Below are 17,950 nucleotides of genomic sequence, written 5' to 3'. Positions count from 1 at the left end.
TCTCGTCGAACCCGTCCAGCGCGACGAAGGGTTCGACGAGTAAATTAACCCACAGACACAGCCCACTGAGTTTGTGAGAAGCAGCATGCACAGCTGGTCAATGATAAAAATGACACCTCTTCTTTAGCCTTCGAGTAAATAAAACTACTTTTTATTTATTTATTTATTTAAATCATCAATACGGTTACAGTTTCGATACAGCATCGGTGTGAAAAAGCGAGCACCCTTGGTTGACTCAGACCGTATCACGGAACTCTCTAAGCCAGTGTTTCCCAAAGTGGGGCCCCATAAGGGGGCAATTTGATAATTAAGGGGGACAATCGCACTAAATGAATATAGAAAATCTGTATTAAAATTATTTTGAAATTTGAATTTAAGTTTTTTATTATATGTTTTGAGAACAATTTCATAGTGATTTCTAAAGCCTAAAACATATCATTTATGTTTCTTAAGTGAAAAAATCTATTTTTTGATGTTAAAAATTATGTATGGGGGCATGTATACAAATTTTAGAAGTGTTACAGTGGGGGCATGGCACAAAAAAGGTTGAGAAACACTGCTCTTAGCCATCATTGATTGACTGATAGAGAATGCTTTAGGCATTAAATCTGCGCAGTACCTTAAGCGTGTAAAGTTAAACAATAATAAAATGCTGCACGAATTATAACAAGTGACCGAATTATTCGATGTCGCCGTTGACTCCATTCTTCCACTTGAGCAAAGAGATCGGTATGTCTTCGTGCTCTTGTCCAAGGACCACATCGAAGGGGTAGTTCTCGTAGGGCTGCCAGAACAGCGGCCTGATCGTCCGGAAGCCGTTGTCGAACTGCGCCAGGGTGGCGACGTCCTCGTCGTCCAGCTGGAAGTCGAAGATCGAGGCGTTCTCCAGCACTCTGCTCTTAGTCACAGTCTTCGGTATAGACACGATCCCGCGCTGGTACTGGAATTACAATATACGACATTCATCTATAGTAATCTATGCTAATTTATACTAATGTATGCTAATCTATACTAATCTATACTAATCTATACTAATCTACACTAATCTACACTAATCTATACTAATCTACACTAATCTATACTAATCTTTTTTTTTTTAATGATTGAAGGAATACTTGTGGCCCGGAGGCCTTTCCAGTTTCACCAGGACAGGTGGTCGAGCAAAGGCTCAGCCAGGAGGGGTGGGATTTGCTAACAGCTACCCGAGCGCCTCCGAAGGAGACCTAACAGCTCAAAAGCAGCTGCTTCGCGAATGAATCTACTAACGGATCGGAATCGCGACCCGCTGAGAAGATCCTACGAGAAACTCAGCGAGCTGATTCATGGGTTAGGTTGCACGGCGAACTCTTTGTCGAATTCGACGAGTACGGTTACCAGGGTCCCTAAGCCTGCTCCTAGTGTTAGAGCTGAAGGCTTCTAATGCAAAGGTTATTGGATCTGATGGATCCGTAAGGACGTGTCTAGGGCGTTGACGGTGACTGACTTCTGCATGATCAGGATTCGGGGAGTAGTCAGCGGCGGCTACGATAAGGCGATTATCATGACGATAAGGCGATTATCATGACTTATACTAATCTATAGTCTAGTCTTCGGTATAGACACGATACCGCGCTGGTACTGGAATATATAACTGTTGTTGCATTCATGTGATAATGTTCCATCCTTTATAATCATGACTGTTTAACAGCAGTAATTGGCAGGGTGGTGGTACCTATCCATCTCACAAGACGTATTATCATCAGTACAAGTGGCTGCTGCTAAAGAACTATTGTATGATCTGGAAAGGAAATATGAAAGACGGGTCTGGTAGAGTTTGGTGGTTCTTCTTGGCTGAGGTTCAAACTGGATCACCTTGGTCATTGAGTAAGGATGTAAAAGTCGGGGGTGTAACGTCTTAATCCTTTCAAGTCTACCCAATTTCCAAAGACCGTTTTCCTATTCACCTTGCAATTAGCTGGAAGTAGTTCCTGAGCGCCAGGACAAGTCCTCTTTATTGCCCTTGTAGGCAGACGAGCATACGGCCCACCTGATGGTGAGTGGTTACCTTCGCCCATGGACATCAGCAATGCCAGAGGCAGAGCCAAGCCGCTGCCTACCGCTTAATACACTCCACAAGCCTCGTTTGAAGAAGGACATGTCGTCTCGGCTCGGGAAACACCGTGGAGGGGAGCTCATTCCATAGTCGGATGGTACGTGGCAAAAAATACCTCTGGAAACGCACTGTCGTTGAACGCAGCGGTTCCAGATAATATGGATGAACTCTGCTCCGATGGCGGGAGGTGCGAAGGATAGCCAGCGATTGGCTGTGGCTCTGATGTTGTCCGCGTGCCACGACCACACACTGCCAGCTAGAAGGTAGAAATTACTCACCAAATATCTTAAGGCGATCTGAGTGACGGTCTTCCCGTGTTTCTTCGCTATCGAGAGCATCGTGGGATTGTCCATCTTAGGCTCCGGACTGTCCGGGTAGTTTCTGGACGGCACCATCGTTCCGAATGGCGAGTACGCGACCACCACCACGCCCTTGGACTGACAGTAGTCCACCAATTCCTTCTGACCGAGATTTAGGTTGATCTGTAAAGGCCGCATTAAAGTGAGACGGTCGATCCCTTGATTTCTGTGGTCCATGGACTGGTGGAAGCCGTGCTTTGAGACACACGTATTTAATCACTACTTAATTCATATATTTTGGCAGTAAAGATGTCAAAATTTCAGAATATATAAAAAGATATGAAAGTGGTGTTTGTTTCGCCGTTCCTTATGAGAACCTTAAGACGGCGGGGCAGACGTGGATAGGAATGGCTGGCGATCGAAAATTACGGCATGAAAAAGGATCTATTTAAAGACCTGGTGTTAAATGGTTACCGGAGCCTATAGAAATCTACAACGTAAATGCCGCCTTGAGATATAAGTTCTAAGGTCCCCTTCGATCAAGAATACTACTGATCGAAGAAGGTCCCAGTATAATTACAACGGCTGCTCCACCCTTCAAACCTTAACGCATTACTGCTTCACGGTCTAAATAGGCAGAGTACCTACTCGTGTGAACTCAAAAGACGTCCTACCACCAATTATAATTGTGGGTTTAATTCGCCATACGCCCAGCAGTGGACATCAAAGGGCTGTAGATAAACATAACAAAGTTTACGTTGTGTGACCGTTCCGTGTTTACCTCGATCTGGTTGACGGCGGGCGGCACGTTGCAGTTGGCTAGTAACCTCTTCATCTGTTCGATGTTGAAGTTGGACACGCCGATGGACCTGGTCAGTCCCTTCTTGAGGACCTCCTCAAACCCTCTCCACGTCTCCAGGTAGTCGATATTTTCGTCTACCCCTTCTTGCTGTAATATCAAACGGAATCGAACCTTTTTATTTAAGTTTCGAACTTTTCATTGTTAACTTTCAACTACCCTACTTTGAGAAGTTACGATTTTTTGAAGTGAAAACTTCTTTAGAATCGTTGTGATTTCAAACCGGATGCAACGGAAAAAACGACAGGTAAGAGACACAAATACAAAAATGTGTAGGATGAAGCCAGCAAAGAATGAGACAGAAATATACATACTATTTAATACAGCGCCATCTGTGAGATTTTTTAATACTAACGTGTGTATGAAAGCTCTTGTAGTGAATTTTAATTTAGGATTATACGTGAAATTAAAATATCAATTCACAGAGGGAACTACCTTACAATTATTTACTAATGACAAAATTTTACATATACTTAAGACGTTTAGGATAATTGTATTTTAATTTTGGAAGGTTTCACTTCTACCACGTGTGAATTGCACACATGTATTTTTTTTTAATAGTACATTGTGCACCGCGGGAGAAAAGTTGGACATATCCTCCAGCGTGTTTGCAACTTTGCACATACAACTTTTTCACCTACCAGGCCGAAAGTTCGTGGAGTACCAAGCCGGAGTGTAGGGGCGAAGCCCTGGCCGGGGTAGGGGGGGCGGAGACCCCCGTACTCATAAAAAAACAATTTAACCGTTTTTTAATTTTTAAATAAACTACTACTAATTGAATAAGAACTGTCTGATGAACTCATCTTTGTTTAGTACTTCACTATTAAATTTTATTGCCTTTTGTTTATTTCACTTTTACACTAAACACAATATTGAAAATTACCCGAGCACAACAATGGCGGAGAATGTTAGGTGCGTGAGAGCAGACGTGAACACTAACGCGCATGCGCACTTGTCAGTACCCAGGAGGGAAAAGTTACACTTTCTTCCCTGTACTGCGGGAGGAAAACCGAGCTTTCGGCGTCGGTAGGAGAAAAAAGGATTTTTTGACCTGTTAATATATGGGATGAAATATAATCTCAGTAAAATGGTGATTATGTGCAAAAGCAATAAGATGATACGTGAATTTTCAATGCAAAAGTTCAGAATGGGTTATTTGACCCGTTATGGTATGTTTAGTGTTAAGCATTAAATAACATTTGATTTTTTTTTCCTACCCAAGCTGATAGACTTGAGAGGCTATTTCAGCGTAACCGTGGCTAGTAGGTGAGCTCACGGGGCTCAAACCTGACGACGATGCTAACACGAACCCTAGCAAGAGCCGTGCTTCGCAGAATCTACCACCGGATCGAAAACGCGACCCACTGAGAAGATCCGGCGAGAAACTCAGTGGGCTGTGTCTGAGAGTTAATTTACTCGTCGAGCCCTTCGTCGCAAGCGACGGGTTCGACGAGAACGGTGACCGGTGCTTGAAGTACCTAGAAGCACCGTTAGTGGATCGGGAGGATCCGAGATGACGTGTTTTGGGCGACGTCGACTGCTTTCCATTCTGTCCGCAGGATCGGGAATGTAGTTACCGGCGGCCACGATGAGAGGGTTCTCGTGTCGTGCCGCTTTATCGAAGTGGTAAAGTTTGACAATAAAGAAAGAGTATAGTGTGTGTATTTTTTTTTATTGATTTAACGTATCTTTTAAGTTTTATTTTGAAAAAAATATTAACATTGTGCACTCCTTCTCTATATTCTCTTTAAGTGTGGAAAATTTCATACACCTCCGTCCGCGCGATTTTCTTAAAAAGGGATACAAAGTTTTTGCTTCACGTATTAATATATAGATATACAAATTATGCGAATCACAAATTAACTTTAGGTAAGCATCGACAAACTCACCGAGATCGACATTGGCCAGTGCACCAATACCAAGTCCACGTACTCCAGATTCAGTCTCCTGAGGCAGTCGCGCACCGCCACCTCGACGTCCGCTTGCTTGTGGTGGTGGTGCCACACCTATTCGCAGGAAGGTTTATTCAAAGTATACACTGGGATTCCCGAAACCGGTTCCCGAATTTTACTGGTGGTAGGACCTCTTGTGAGTCCGCACGGGTGTAGGTACCACCACCCCACCTGTCGCTGCCGTGAAGTAGTAATGCGTTTCGGTTTGAAGGGTGGGCCAGCCGTTGTAACTATACTGAGACCATAGAACTTATCTCAAGGTGGGCGGCGCATTTACGTTATAGATGTCTATGGGCTCCAGTAACCACTTAACACCAGCTGGGCTGTGAGCTGGTTCAACCATTTAAGCAATAAAAAAAAAGCGAAGACGAAAAGTTTTGCCACGCAATGTATGACAAATTAAACAGCGCACGCATGCGGTCATTGACCTAAGTTCTACATACATACGGTAGAATGTAACAAGTCTGAAGTTCAGTGAAATTTTGCGGCTCCTTACATCCTAGTTAGGCTGACCGGGATATGAGGAGCATTCAATAAGACAAACTAACTTTGTCACCGCAGACCTAATGTCTCAAGGTTGGGGGCCGGAGTCACGTTGCCAAATCTATAGTTTGCTACAGCTATCCGACACCATGTGATTCCAAGGTTCGTTCTATGCTATACAAGATATGCTTGCAGAACTGTGACCTCATTTGAGACACACAATTCAATTTTTACAGTACAACGGCTGCCCTTCAAGCCAAAACGCATTGCTTCACGGCAGAATTAGGTAGGGCGGTGTTACCTACCCGTGTGGACTCACAAGACATCCTATTGCCTTTAGTAGGCAGAATATAGACAATTTACATTAGCTAAAAAAAAAAAAGAAAAAAAAATGTGGTACAGGATACAACAGACCTTTGTAGTAACAAAAATGTCTTCGCGTTTGACAACACCGTCCTTAATTTTTTTATTTATAACTTCCCCGACCTCCGGCTCGACTCGGTAGAGATGCGCCGTGTCGATATGTCGATAACCTATATCGATGGCGTACGATAATGCGTCCTGTAGTTTACGCGCGTCCGTGATTTCGAATTCCATCTGAAAACCAGAGATTAGTTCTTGAAACGAGAGGACAAAAAACGACCTCAAAGTCTCTAGATCATGAGGAGAATAGTCTCAAATCGATTACACATAAGCATGCCGCTAATCACCATTTTTTTTGTTGAACAATGCTTTTTTGCCTTTGTAAGTAGACGAGCATACGTCCCACCTGATGGTGAGTGGTTACCGTCGCCCATGGACTTCAGCAATGCCAGGCAGAGCCAAGCCGCTGCCTAACGTTAAATACTCTTCACAAGCCTCGTTTGAAGAAGGACATGTCATAGCGCTTAGGAAACAGCGTGGAGGGGAGCTCATTCCATAGCCGGATGGTACGTGGCAAAAAAGATCTCTGGAAACGCACTGTGGATGAACGCAGTGGCTCCAGGTTGTATGGATGAAGTCTGCTTCGTCAGCGAGCGGTGCGATGGTAAAAACTAGATGAGCAATATCGCCTACTACCAGTCAATGCCAATCATCAATCGCAGTATTCTGGTAAAACACTCAGAGAACGTCTTTCCAAACTCGGGAGAATTCTTCAGTAGACTTCGCCCCTCCATATACCCAACATTCACGCGAATAGAAGACACACTCCACTTCTTCGATAACACACATTTGTATTTAAACTAGTGGTCGCCCGGTAGTCGAAATTCGACATCATTATTTGAAACTAGCTGACCCGGCAGACTTCGTAGTGCCTCAATCGATAAATAAAAGACCTAAACTTTTGTATAAAATAAACTCAAAACAAACAAAAGAAATCCGTCCGACGGGGGACACATCAAAGGAAAAACAAAATTGTTCTTTTTATTTAATTCCGAATGTTTTCTTATTTATATACCTTTTAAACCTTCTCAAGACTTCCACAAACAATTTAAGACCAAAATTAGCCAAATCGGTCGAGCCGTTTTCGAGTTTTAGCGAGATTAACGAACAGCAATTCATTTTTATATATAGAAATTATAAGTTTATACACTATTATGATTCTATTTTCAATGACTATTATACTTCTATAATCACAAATTTCGCCAAGACTACACTATAGAAAAATATTATTAACAAAGACAAACAATATTTAATCTATTCTCAATTTGACCATAGACTTTATGCAATAAGAAAAGTTTGACAATAAACAAATAGTATGCATGCGTGTGTGTGTGTCAAATACATGGTAGTGTGTGTAATGTTTTCTTTATTGATTTAATGTATCTTTCATGCATTGTTTTAAAAAATATATAAGCATTGTGCACTCCTTCTCTATATCTTATAAGAGGGTATACCTTTAAACGAGCAATTCTTGTATATTAATATATACCTATATAATCTGAATCTCGGAAACGGCTCTAACGATTTTCATAAAATTTAGTTTAGAGGGGATTTCGGGGGCGATAAATCGATCTAGCTACGATTTATTTTCAGAAAATGTTGTTTTATTCGTGTTTTCAATAATCAACTTTATCGATAATCAACTTTATGACTCTTCCTGACATCTAATAGCGAATAATAATACTATTTTTCTTAATTGAGGGCAACTAACCGCTTTAAAGACACAACAAGATGGCGTTATCATCGTCTAGTTCTCTATAAGTGTGGTAAATTTCATACCCCTCAGTCCGCGCAATTTTCATAAAAAGGGATACAAAGTTTTTGCTTCACGTATTAATATATAGATGTTTTGCCTTGTTGCGAGGAAAAAGGGTGACAATCTCGAAAGACTTCTCATCACCTGCAAAGTGGAAGCAAAGAGGCCTAGGGGGCGTAGTCCCATGCGCTGATCCAACCAGATTAAGACGACTTTGGAAGCCAGCATCAATGTCGCTATCCACTGCGCGGAGGACAGAAGTGAATGGAGGAACGTAGTCCTAACAAAAGTGCTCAGTAAAGGTCATGATCTTCAGAACTGAGGAATACGACGCACGGAGGAGGAGGCCTTAATGTCAATAAAATCGTAAAAAAAAAAAGTATATACGTACCTTATCGTTCAGTCCTAGCCAGGTCCCGTAGCCGAGGGCCGGGAATTCGATTCCATTGTTCAATTTAATCGTTGGAATCGATACCTGAAAACCGAAACAGCACATGTAACTCTGTGGTCTATTCAAAACAAACAAAAACACGTGTCCATTGTGTACAATTCACACCTGTTAGAAGTGAAACCTTCAAAAATTTTGACTTCGAATTTTTTTTTATTGCTTTGTTGGGTGGACGAGCTTACATACCACCGTCGTCGTCGTGGCCTAAAGGATAAGACGTCCGGTGCATCGTGTGTAGCGATACACCGGTGTTCGAATCCCGCAGGCGGGTACCAATTTTTCTAATGAAATACGTACTCAACAAATGTTCACGATTGACTTCCACGGTGAAGGAATAACATCGTGTAATAAAAATCAAACCCGCAAAATTATAATTTGCGTAATCACTGGTGGTAGGACCTCTTGGGAGTCCGCACGGGTAGGTACCACCGCCCTGCCTGTTTCTGCCGTGAAGCAGTAATGCGTTTCGGTTTGAAGGGCGGGGCAGCCGTTGTAACTATACTTGAGACCTTAGAACTTATATCTCAAGGTGGGTGGCGCATTTACCTTGTAGATGTGTATGGACTCCAGTAACCACTTAACACCAGGTGGGCTGTGAGCTCGTCCACCCATCTAATAGTTCCATAGTCGGAGAATTTCAATGAGTCTCCTTCAGTACGCGTATTCCCTCCGTGACTAATTCCGTTTTCTATTTACTGGCTGGTTGATAAGCAAATTAGAATATATTCTAACTTAACCTTCGCTAACATTCAATTTGAAAATAAACAAGCACTTGTATAAACTTTATTCAGGTGTTTAAATATGTTTACCGTTCAATTTTCTCATTAAGACCTCCGTTTCGTGTTTCAAATATGTTTGTTTCTTTTTAACGAAAAATTCGACACGGCTTATTTATTTTTTTAACGCCAATTAATCATTTAAGAGTTGCTTATTAAATAAAGAAGTTGAGAAATAGTATGTACCTACTCATGTGAGTTCCACAATACGCCTTACTACCCGCAAATAGCGATGTGCCACTTGATAGGTTGACACAATTCTATTGCTCTAGATATATTGAGGTCTCTGACCAAAGAACTGCCCAGAGTAGTTTTGGCAGACCGCCACAGACAGACAGTCTTCTTTAACTTAAAGCTGCATTTAGACTTCTAAAGAGACCGCCACAGATGACAGTCCTCTTTAACTTAAAGCTTCTACAAGACTTCTAAAGAGACCGCCACAGATACCAATCCTCTTTAACTTAAAGCTGCTTCAAGACTTCTAAAGAGACCGCCACAGATGACAGTCCTCTTTAACTTAAAGCTGCTTCAAGACTTCTAAAGATACCGCCACAGATGACAGTCCTCTTAAGCTGCTTCAAAAGACTTCTAAAGATACCGCCACAGATGACAGTCCTCTTTAACTTAAAGCTGCTTCAAGACTTCTAAAGAGACCGCCACAGATGACAGTCCTCTTTAACTTAAAGCTGCTTCAAGACTTCTAAAGATACCGCCACAGATGCCAGTCCTCTTTAACTTAAAGCTGCATTAAGACTTCTAAAGAGACCGTCACAGATGACAGTCCTCTTTAACTTAAAGCTGCATTAAGACTTCTAAAGAGACCGTCACAGATGACAGTCCTCTTTAACTTAAAGCTGCATTAAGACTTCTAAAGAGACCGCCACAGATGCCAGTCCTCTTTAACTTAAAGCTGCATTAAGACTTCTAAAGAGACCGCCACAGATGACAGTCTTCTTTAACTTAAAGCTACTTCAAGACTTCTAAAGAGACCGTCACAGATGACAGTCCTCTTTAACTTAAAGCTACTTCAAGACTTCTAAAGAGACCGCCACAGATGACAGTCCTCTTTAACTTAAAGCTACTTCAAGACTTCTAAAGAGACCGCCACAGATGACAGTCCTCTTTAACTTAAAGCTACTTCAAGACTTCTAAAGAGACCGCCACAGATGACAGTCCTCTTTAACTTAAAGCTACTTCAAGACTTCTAAAGAGACCGCCACAGATGACAGTCCTCTTTAACTTAAAGCTGCATTAAGACTTCTAAAGAGACCGCCACAGATGACAGTCCTCTTTAACTTAAAGCTGCATTAAGACTTCTAAAGAGACCGTCACAGATGACAGTCCTCTTTAACTTAAAGCTGCATTAAGACTTCTAAAGAGACCGCCACAGATGACAGTCGTATTTAACTTAAAGCTGCTTCAAGACTTCTAAAGAGACCGCCACAAATGACAGTCCTCTTTAACTTAAAGCTGCATTAAGACTTCTAAAGAGACCGCCACAGATGCCAGTCCTCTTTAACTTAAAGCTGCTTCAAGACTTGACGTACGCAACGTAACGTACACTTTAAGTTCGTAAAATCGCAACAGAGGAAAATGTATCAGTTCAGGGCTATGTGGTAGATGTCTTGACACTTCTCCAGCCAAGCTCTCTGGATATTTGCTGAGCGGTTAAACAAATTTGACTGAGCCGGTGTTTACCACACCCTTTTTTTATGAATAAGGGATTACTGATGGCCCGGAGGCCTTTCCAGCTTCACCAGCGATGGGTGAGCGAGCACGGGCTCAGCCAGGAGGGATGGAATTTCCTAATAGCTGCCCGAGCGCCTCCAAAGGAAACCTGACAACTCAATTTCTTGAACTTAAAAGAGCTTAAAAACACTTTTGTGACATAGCTGAAGCGGTATCGGTACGGATAACACAATACTTTTTTTCCTACCTAATCGTTGGTACCTAAGGGACTATTCCAGCTACGCACTGACGGGTAGATGAGCTAACGGGCTCAACTTGAGAGAATGGCTAGCTAACACTAGCTGCAGCAAGAGCACTGCTTCGCTGAATCTACCCTCAAAGCGGAATCTCGACCCACTGAGAAGACCCGGCGTGAAACTCAGTGGGTTGTGTCTGTGGGCTAATTCGCACGTCGAAGAGGACGGTGACCGGTGCTTGAAGGTTCTAAAAACAACCAGAGTGTATCCGGGGATCCGACATGCTTTAGGCGACGTTGGCTTTGCTTTGTCCCGTCGCCTGGGTCCTATATGTAGTTAACGGTGGCCACGACAAGAGGTTTAATACCTAGTATTGTGTAAGCCCTGCATAGTTTATAATCTTAGTTTTCCAATTATTTTATCCGGTATTCTTGGGCATTTCGACTTTACGTGGACGACTACATAACAGTTTGTCATTAGCTTTTTTCATCCTAGTGATTTCTAGAAAGATGATAAATTTGGTCTCAAAATTATCAGGGCTCACATCTAATGTCAGATTATCCATCGATGCGATAAGATATTGTGTAATCAAAGCGAATTTAAGAAATACGTCCACCCCACGCAACGTTTATGTGGCCACTTCGATAAAGCGGCACGACACGAGAACCCTCTCATCGTGGCCGCCGGTAACTACATTCCCGATCCTGCGGACAGAATGGAAAGCAGTCGACGTCGCCCAAAACACGTCATCTCGGATCCTCCCGATCCACTAACGGTGCTTTTAGGTACCTGAAGCACCGGTTATCGTCCTCGTCGAACCCGTCGCTTGCGACGAAGGGCTCGACGAGTAAATTAACTCTCAGACACAGCCCACTGAGTTTCTCGCCGGATCTTTTCAGTGGGTCGCGTTTCCGATCCGGCGGTAGATTCTGCGAAGCACTGCTCTTGCTAGGGTTCGTGTTAGCAACGTCGTCAGGTTTGAGCCCCGCGAGCTCACCTACTAGTTAAGGTTACGCTGAAATAGCATCTCAAGGCTATCAGCTTAGGGAAAAAAAAAAGTTTATGTGGATCGTTTTGTGTAACACACAAAATAAAACAGTTGCATTAAAAAAAAGATTTGACAAGCAATTTCCCGCCAAAAATGATTTTTAATTAAAGAATGAGTTCCTAAGCTACATTTAAAAAAAATACATTGAAAATTCAAACAATCGTGGACGATTTTGAAAGGCAAATGCATAGCATACACGACCAGAATATTTCGGAGAACAGATTATAATTATTCTATTGCCATCTCCCTCTAAATAAAGCAAGCATGAAGGAGATGGCTACAGCGTCTCGAACTGGAAATACGTATGCAGATATTCGTTGTTACTACATAATCCTTTTTGTTTCTCCTTGATAAACTGAAAAGTGATTCCAGAATGATTTATCCCAATTTTTCGGTATGATGCGGCTAACTATAAGCCATCACAGTCACATATTTACGTAACTATACGATTATTTCAATGATACAATGTTTCCTGTCTCCGGTTTTATAGATGCCAGCGAAACACGGAAAGATGGAGGAAAAAAACACTACCGTTCTAATTATAACACTCGTGTGAATCATGCTTAACGTGACCATTATTTTTTATTGTCAAAGCGGGACATCAGCGAAATTATATAATAAAAAAAGTATTTAGTGCTTTACAATTATTTTCTTATAAAAGATAGAATAACACAAAAGCACTAAACAAAAAATAGTTAGTAATCTATAATAGTCTGTACCTCTTTTGTTAAATTAGCCCATTTGAACAATTCTAGCTCTATGTTGAATTGAAAAATAAATTTATTGTTTGGTCTGTTTGCAAAAGCGAAACTATGTCACTTATACTGAGACCTTAGAACTTGTATCTCAAGGTGGGTGGCGCATTTACGTTGTAGATGTCTCTGGGCTCCAGTAACCACTTAACACCAGGTGGGCTGTGAGCTCGTCCACCCAGTTAAGCAATAAAAAAAAAACTGGGGAAAACGGGACAGAATGGCCGAAAGCGGGACTGTCCCACCCAAATCGGGACGTATGGTCACGTTAATAATGCTACCAAATCACATTTGGCGTAAAGTCGTCGTGGCCTAAAGGATAAGACGTCCGGTGCATTCGTGTTGAGCGATGCACCGGTGTTCGAATCCCGCAGGCGGGTACCAATTTTTCTAATGAAATACGTACTCAACTCACGTTCACGATTGACTTTCACGGTGAAGGAATAACATCGTGTAATAAAAATGAAACCCGCAAAATTATAATTTGCGTAATTACTGGTGGTAGGACCTCTTGGGAGTCCGCGCGGGTAGCACCACCCTGCCTATTTCTGCCGTGAAGCAGTAATGCGTTTTGGTTTGAAGGGTGGGACAGCCCTTGTAACTATACTTGAGACCTTAGAACTTATATCTCAAGATGGGTGGCGCATTCACGTTGTGGATGTCTATGGGCTCCAGTAACCACTTAACACCAGGTGGGCTGTGAGCTCGTCCACCCAGCTAAGCAATAAAAAAAAACGCAATCGAGATTTATAATTTTATTAATATACTAAATCATTAATCGCAGAGAAAAAATTAACGCAAAAAAACATATTCTCTATGGAATCTACAAAACGTTCTCTTGATAATAAAAACTAATAAATACTCTTGATAATTACTACTATCATGTGTTTTAAAAAAATATATCGAATATTCGTATTAATTTCAATTTTTTTTTCCAAACACAAGAGTTTGTATTATTTAAGAATTTTCATCAAGGTTACAAACGTCTTAATTAACACGAAAGAATTGACGTCTGAAAACATTGTTTTTGTTTTTTTTTTTTCTACCTATTCTAGTAACCTTGAGAGGTTATTCTAGATTCGCCGAGCTAATAGTAGAGCTCACGGGGCTCAAACCTGACGACGTTGCTAACACTAGCCCTAGCAAGAGCCGTGCTTCGCAGAATCTACCATCAAAAAAAGCGTGCCTTGCTTTACAGGATATTAACAAAATAACCCTTCTACCATATCTGTTCATAAAATATTTATAATTACTGATACCATGCACCCCACACTTTTTTACAATAAAATCATTTTTTCTTACACTATTTTTAATTCAAATTTATTAAAATTTATTTTTTATTTGTTAGTTGGATTTCTTATAAAAGCGTATTTTTTTTTTGTTTTTTTTTTTAAACTATTATTTATCATGTAGGTAATCAATGTAATTAAACAAACCGAAGGGTGAAAGGCCATTTTGGTTTGAGCGATATTACGCTAAAAACCGCGACATTTATCTCTGTAATTATTATTAAAGGTCCGTTTTATTTGGTATCAGCATCAACAATTCCATGATTTTAATTGAACTTCAATTAAGTTTACTCCATTCAAATAATAGAAGATTTTTTTGTCATGATATTTTTTTTCAAAAGCTTAAACTTTAAATGGCTCTCATGTAAAATTGCAAAAATGACATAATAAAACGCAAGCTTAAACTCTAAAAGCAATTTTAATTATTAATAAATGTATAATTAAAGACTATTTAAAATAATATTACAGTAAATAGTCCGTTGGGTACGTACCTTAGCCATTTTCAATAAATTATATTATTTTTAATAACGAAATAAGTAAGCCGGCGTAACAGAGTTATCGATACAAAATGTTCAATATTTTAATATCTTACTTCTTCGGTGAATGCTTGCAACGGGGTGACCTTGAGCAGTCGTGCGAGCGAAACAGAAATATCTCATAGAACACAAAATACAGACGGAACAAAATTTCAATTTTCGCCGGTCGCTGTTGTCAAAGTAAAAATTTTAATATAATAAATACGAAAACTAGATATGTACTATAAAATTTGCTTAAACAACAAGCATATATTACATAATTATCAGGGTATTTTTTTTATATTTTGTCAATACAGATGGTAATAAAATGTATTGACAAAATTTCGCAACAGCATTATTATACAACGTGTAACATATTTAACGCACACCCTCAAACACCCCAATTAGACTTTAATAGTATAAACGCTATGCATACACCAAATATTATTTATATGTGCGTTAACATTGATTATTTGTGAAATTAGTTATTCCCATTTCGTGGAAATAAAATGGTCACCGATTCACACTCCGCTGCGCACGCACACACAGACACATGTACCTACTCGCCGCGCCCCTTGTTCAATGCACTTTAATGACCGTTTTCGTATTTGTTGTTTTATTTTAGATAATACTGCAATGTCACTTTTCACTTTTTCAAAGGCGGTTATTATCCATAGACCTATATAGTAGGGACACGACATATTGTTCTATACGTACAATTGCATAAATAAATAGCACCCATTTTGAAGGCACACACATAAACATATATCTATCTCGTTCTTACTCAGCACTTTAACTCGCAGGAAAACAATATAACAGTATTTCAGTGCGTACATAAAATGAAACATGAATATACGTAAATGTCTCCGTCTCCGTCTAATGAGGCCGAAAATCCGCCATGTTTTGCGCGCCAAATGTCATTGTCACGTCAGTTCGGCCGTCTGTTTTGGGTTGTACATTATTTATTGACTTTCATATCGATTTAATATGATTGCTTATATAAAATTTCTAATTTTATCATGCTTAAAACATACAAAAATAATAATTAAAACATATTTTATAGGATCTCAAGAAGGTCGATGCCCCAACACTATTATCTATATATATTTCAATTCAATAAGGAGCCCTCATCCGAAACATAGATTATACACTTAATAATATATTTGAATCCGAAATATCGGATACCATTTTTCGGTCGGAATCTATTCATCATGACACTAATTAAATACCTCTTTAAAATATGTCATCAAAACATATTTAGACATTCTGTTTAGATATTTCGGGAAAAAGGCTACCGACAAAATCTCTTCGGAACTATTTAAATAAAATAGTTTTATTCCGCAGTGAGTAAAACAATATTGTAAATTCGTTAAATATTTAATAATTTAGTGGTTTTAGAGAGGAAGTCACAAGGAATGACGTTTGTAATTAATGAATAAATGTTCTGTAGGTGTATTTTTTTCACGTGGTCCCTTGATAAATTTAAAATTGGTGCGGTACACCTTCCTTGAGGTGCACTGCGGTAGTCAATTACGGACTTTAGAGTCAGCAAAACAATTAAAATAGATTGTAATAGTCTAAGAAAAACACGTACTCAAAATACGATAACATTCAGCATGCTAGAAATGGACTGATGGCACTGTACTATGCCATATCTTTATGTTTTGCGGCAAACGACAACTTTATAAAATCAGTGTAGCAAATTTTAAAAATCGTCATATCGTTTACTTGGAAAATTTGAAGCACGAACTCGTCTTAGATTTCACATAATATCTAAATCACATCATCTTTGCACATAACAATATACTTAATTCCTATTAAAGTATAAATTCTAGAAATACATTCATACTCAACAATATTTAAAATAAAATAAGCCAAGAACGTTTATCGATAGAACCTACTAACATTAAAATCTTCTGGGCAGCACTAAAACCGCCATGTTTTGTGGCCAGATGACGTCACAGCGGCACGAATTTTTTGTTGACGTTTCATTTCCATAGGTTTCCTACTTCAGTGTTATTATCTTATTCTTTAGTTCTTCGGCACTTATTGTCTGTGTGTTATAAACTAGCGATTTAATTCGCCCCCACAAAAAAAGTCGAGAGGCGTCAAATCAGCTGATCTAGGAGGCCACTGACCGAAAAGACAGCGAAATACGGGAGATATTTTATTTGCACTATCACTTGACCTCTTAACGATAAGGTGGACGCGGCGTGACTGACTTGTCAAAAATATTTTGTTGACTTCGTTGTTTAGATTTTTCTTTGATCACCGCCGACGCAACCGCGTCGCCGCCGCGCCGCGAACATCGGGATTAGCCTGCCGTCTATTGTAAGAATATTAAGCCGACGAAAGAAAGGGATAGTAATTATTTTTGTATTACGTGGCTTTCTTTTTTGTATCGTAGTGTTGCTGTGTGCCGGCGGTCGCTGTTGGTATTGTGTGCGTAGGTATTTTATTTTGTAATAGACTATTAGCCTTGAAATAAGTATCAGATTTCTTTAATTAAATAATATATTTTTTTACAAATTAGATATTTCATTTTAAAAAGTCTTAATACTCTGACTTACGTTCCATTTTCGTTTCTATGAACTGTTTAGCTAGCTGTGTAGGGTGACTGTAATTTACTTAGTTTTAACTAAATTTTAGAAAAAAAAATTGGTACATAAAAAACAATCAAAATCGATCCAGATTCCGATTCTGAACAAATTACTTTCAGGGTGTGCGTTAATTATGTTACATGTTGTATATACTAATATTATAAAGCTGAAGAGTTTGTTTGTTTGTTTGAATGCGCTAACCTTAAACTACTACTGTTAGATAGCTCATTTATTGAGGAAGGCTATAGTCTATGATATTATATAAAATCACGCTATGACCAATACAAGCGGAGCACCAATAAAAAATGTTTCAAAAACGAGGGGTATTTTACCCTTTTGAGGGCTTCCGCTGCGTGCGCTGCAGAAACGGATAAAGTTTCATAAAATAATGTATGACGAAATGATTCCCCTTTACAAGTTCTAAAAAAAAGTCCGTGACAGCATATGTCTATATATTAAGGTTGGCTCACTATAACGTTTTTTATGCTAACCAAATTTGTTCTAAAATAAAGCATAATTTTGAACATACATAGATAAAAAAATTATGGTCGAATTGGTAACTTCCTCTTTTGAAGTCTGTTAAAAAGCGTGATTTTGGTACCTTAAATAGCTCCTTAACATTCTATTATTCAAAAATATTTTCACTTCATTTTAAATGAAGAGCGGGTAAAATTTAGCGTTACTCTAACTAAAGTAACTACATATACCACGTGACCGAAGTTGCGGTCAATAG

The 17,950-nt window shown here is 39.7% G+C and overlaps 1 protein-coding gene across 2 annotated transcripts; it reads right to left on the bottom strand.

Moving 5' to 3' along the window:
* Positions 1 to 148: 148 nt before the first annotated feature.
* LOC101740161 (aldo-keto reductase AKR2E4-like) lies at positions 149 to 16,928 on the bottom strand. Of its 2 annotated transcripts, XM_004933264.3 has the most exons (8): positions 16,806 to 16,928; positions 14,594 to 14,807; positions 8,256 to 8,339; positions 6,100 to 6,282; positions 5,140 to 5,256; positions 3,173 to 3,340; positions 2,371 to 2,574; positions 149 to 940 (listed from the first exon to the last, which is right to left on the bottom strand). In XM_004933264.3, exons 2-8 carry the CDS (start codon positions 14,600 to 14,602, stop codon positions 680 to 682), a joined length of 1,026 nt encoding a protein of 341 aa, XP_004933321.1. In that variant the 5' UTR covers positions 14,603 to 14,807; positions 16,806 to 16,928; the 3' UTR covers positions 149 to 679. The 2 variants fall into 2 exon arrangements, with proteins under 2 accessions (XP_004933321.1, XP_062529499.1); XM_062673515.1 differs by lacking the exon at positions 16,806 to 16,928 and having other exon boundaries at positions 8,256 to 8,373; positions 14,569 to 14,684.
* Positions 16,929 to 17,950: the final 1,022 nt, after the last annotated feature.

The sequence above is a fragment of the Bombyx mori genome, chromosome 2 (genome assembly GCF_030269925.1).
Source record: "Bombyx mori chromosome 2, ASM3026992v2".
NCBI classification, from domain to species: Eukaryota; Metazoa; Arthropoda; class Insecta; order Lepidoptera; family Bombycidae; genus Bombyx; species Bombyx mori.
This window is presented reverse-complemented; position numbering and strand designations above follow the sequence as displayed.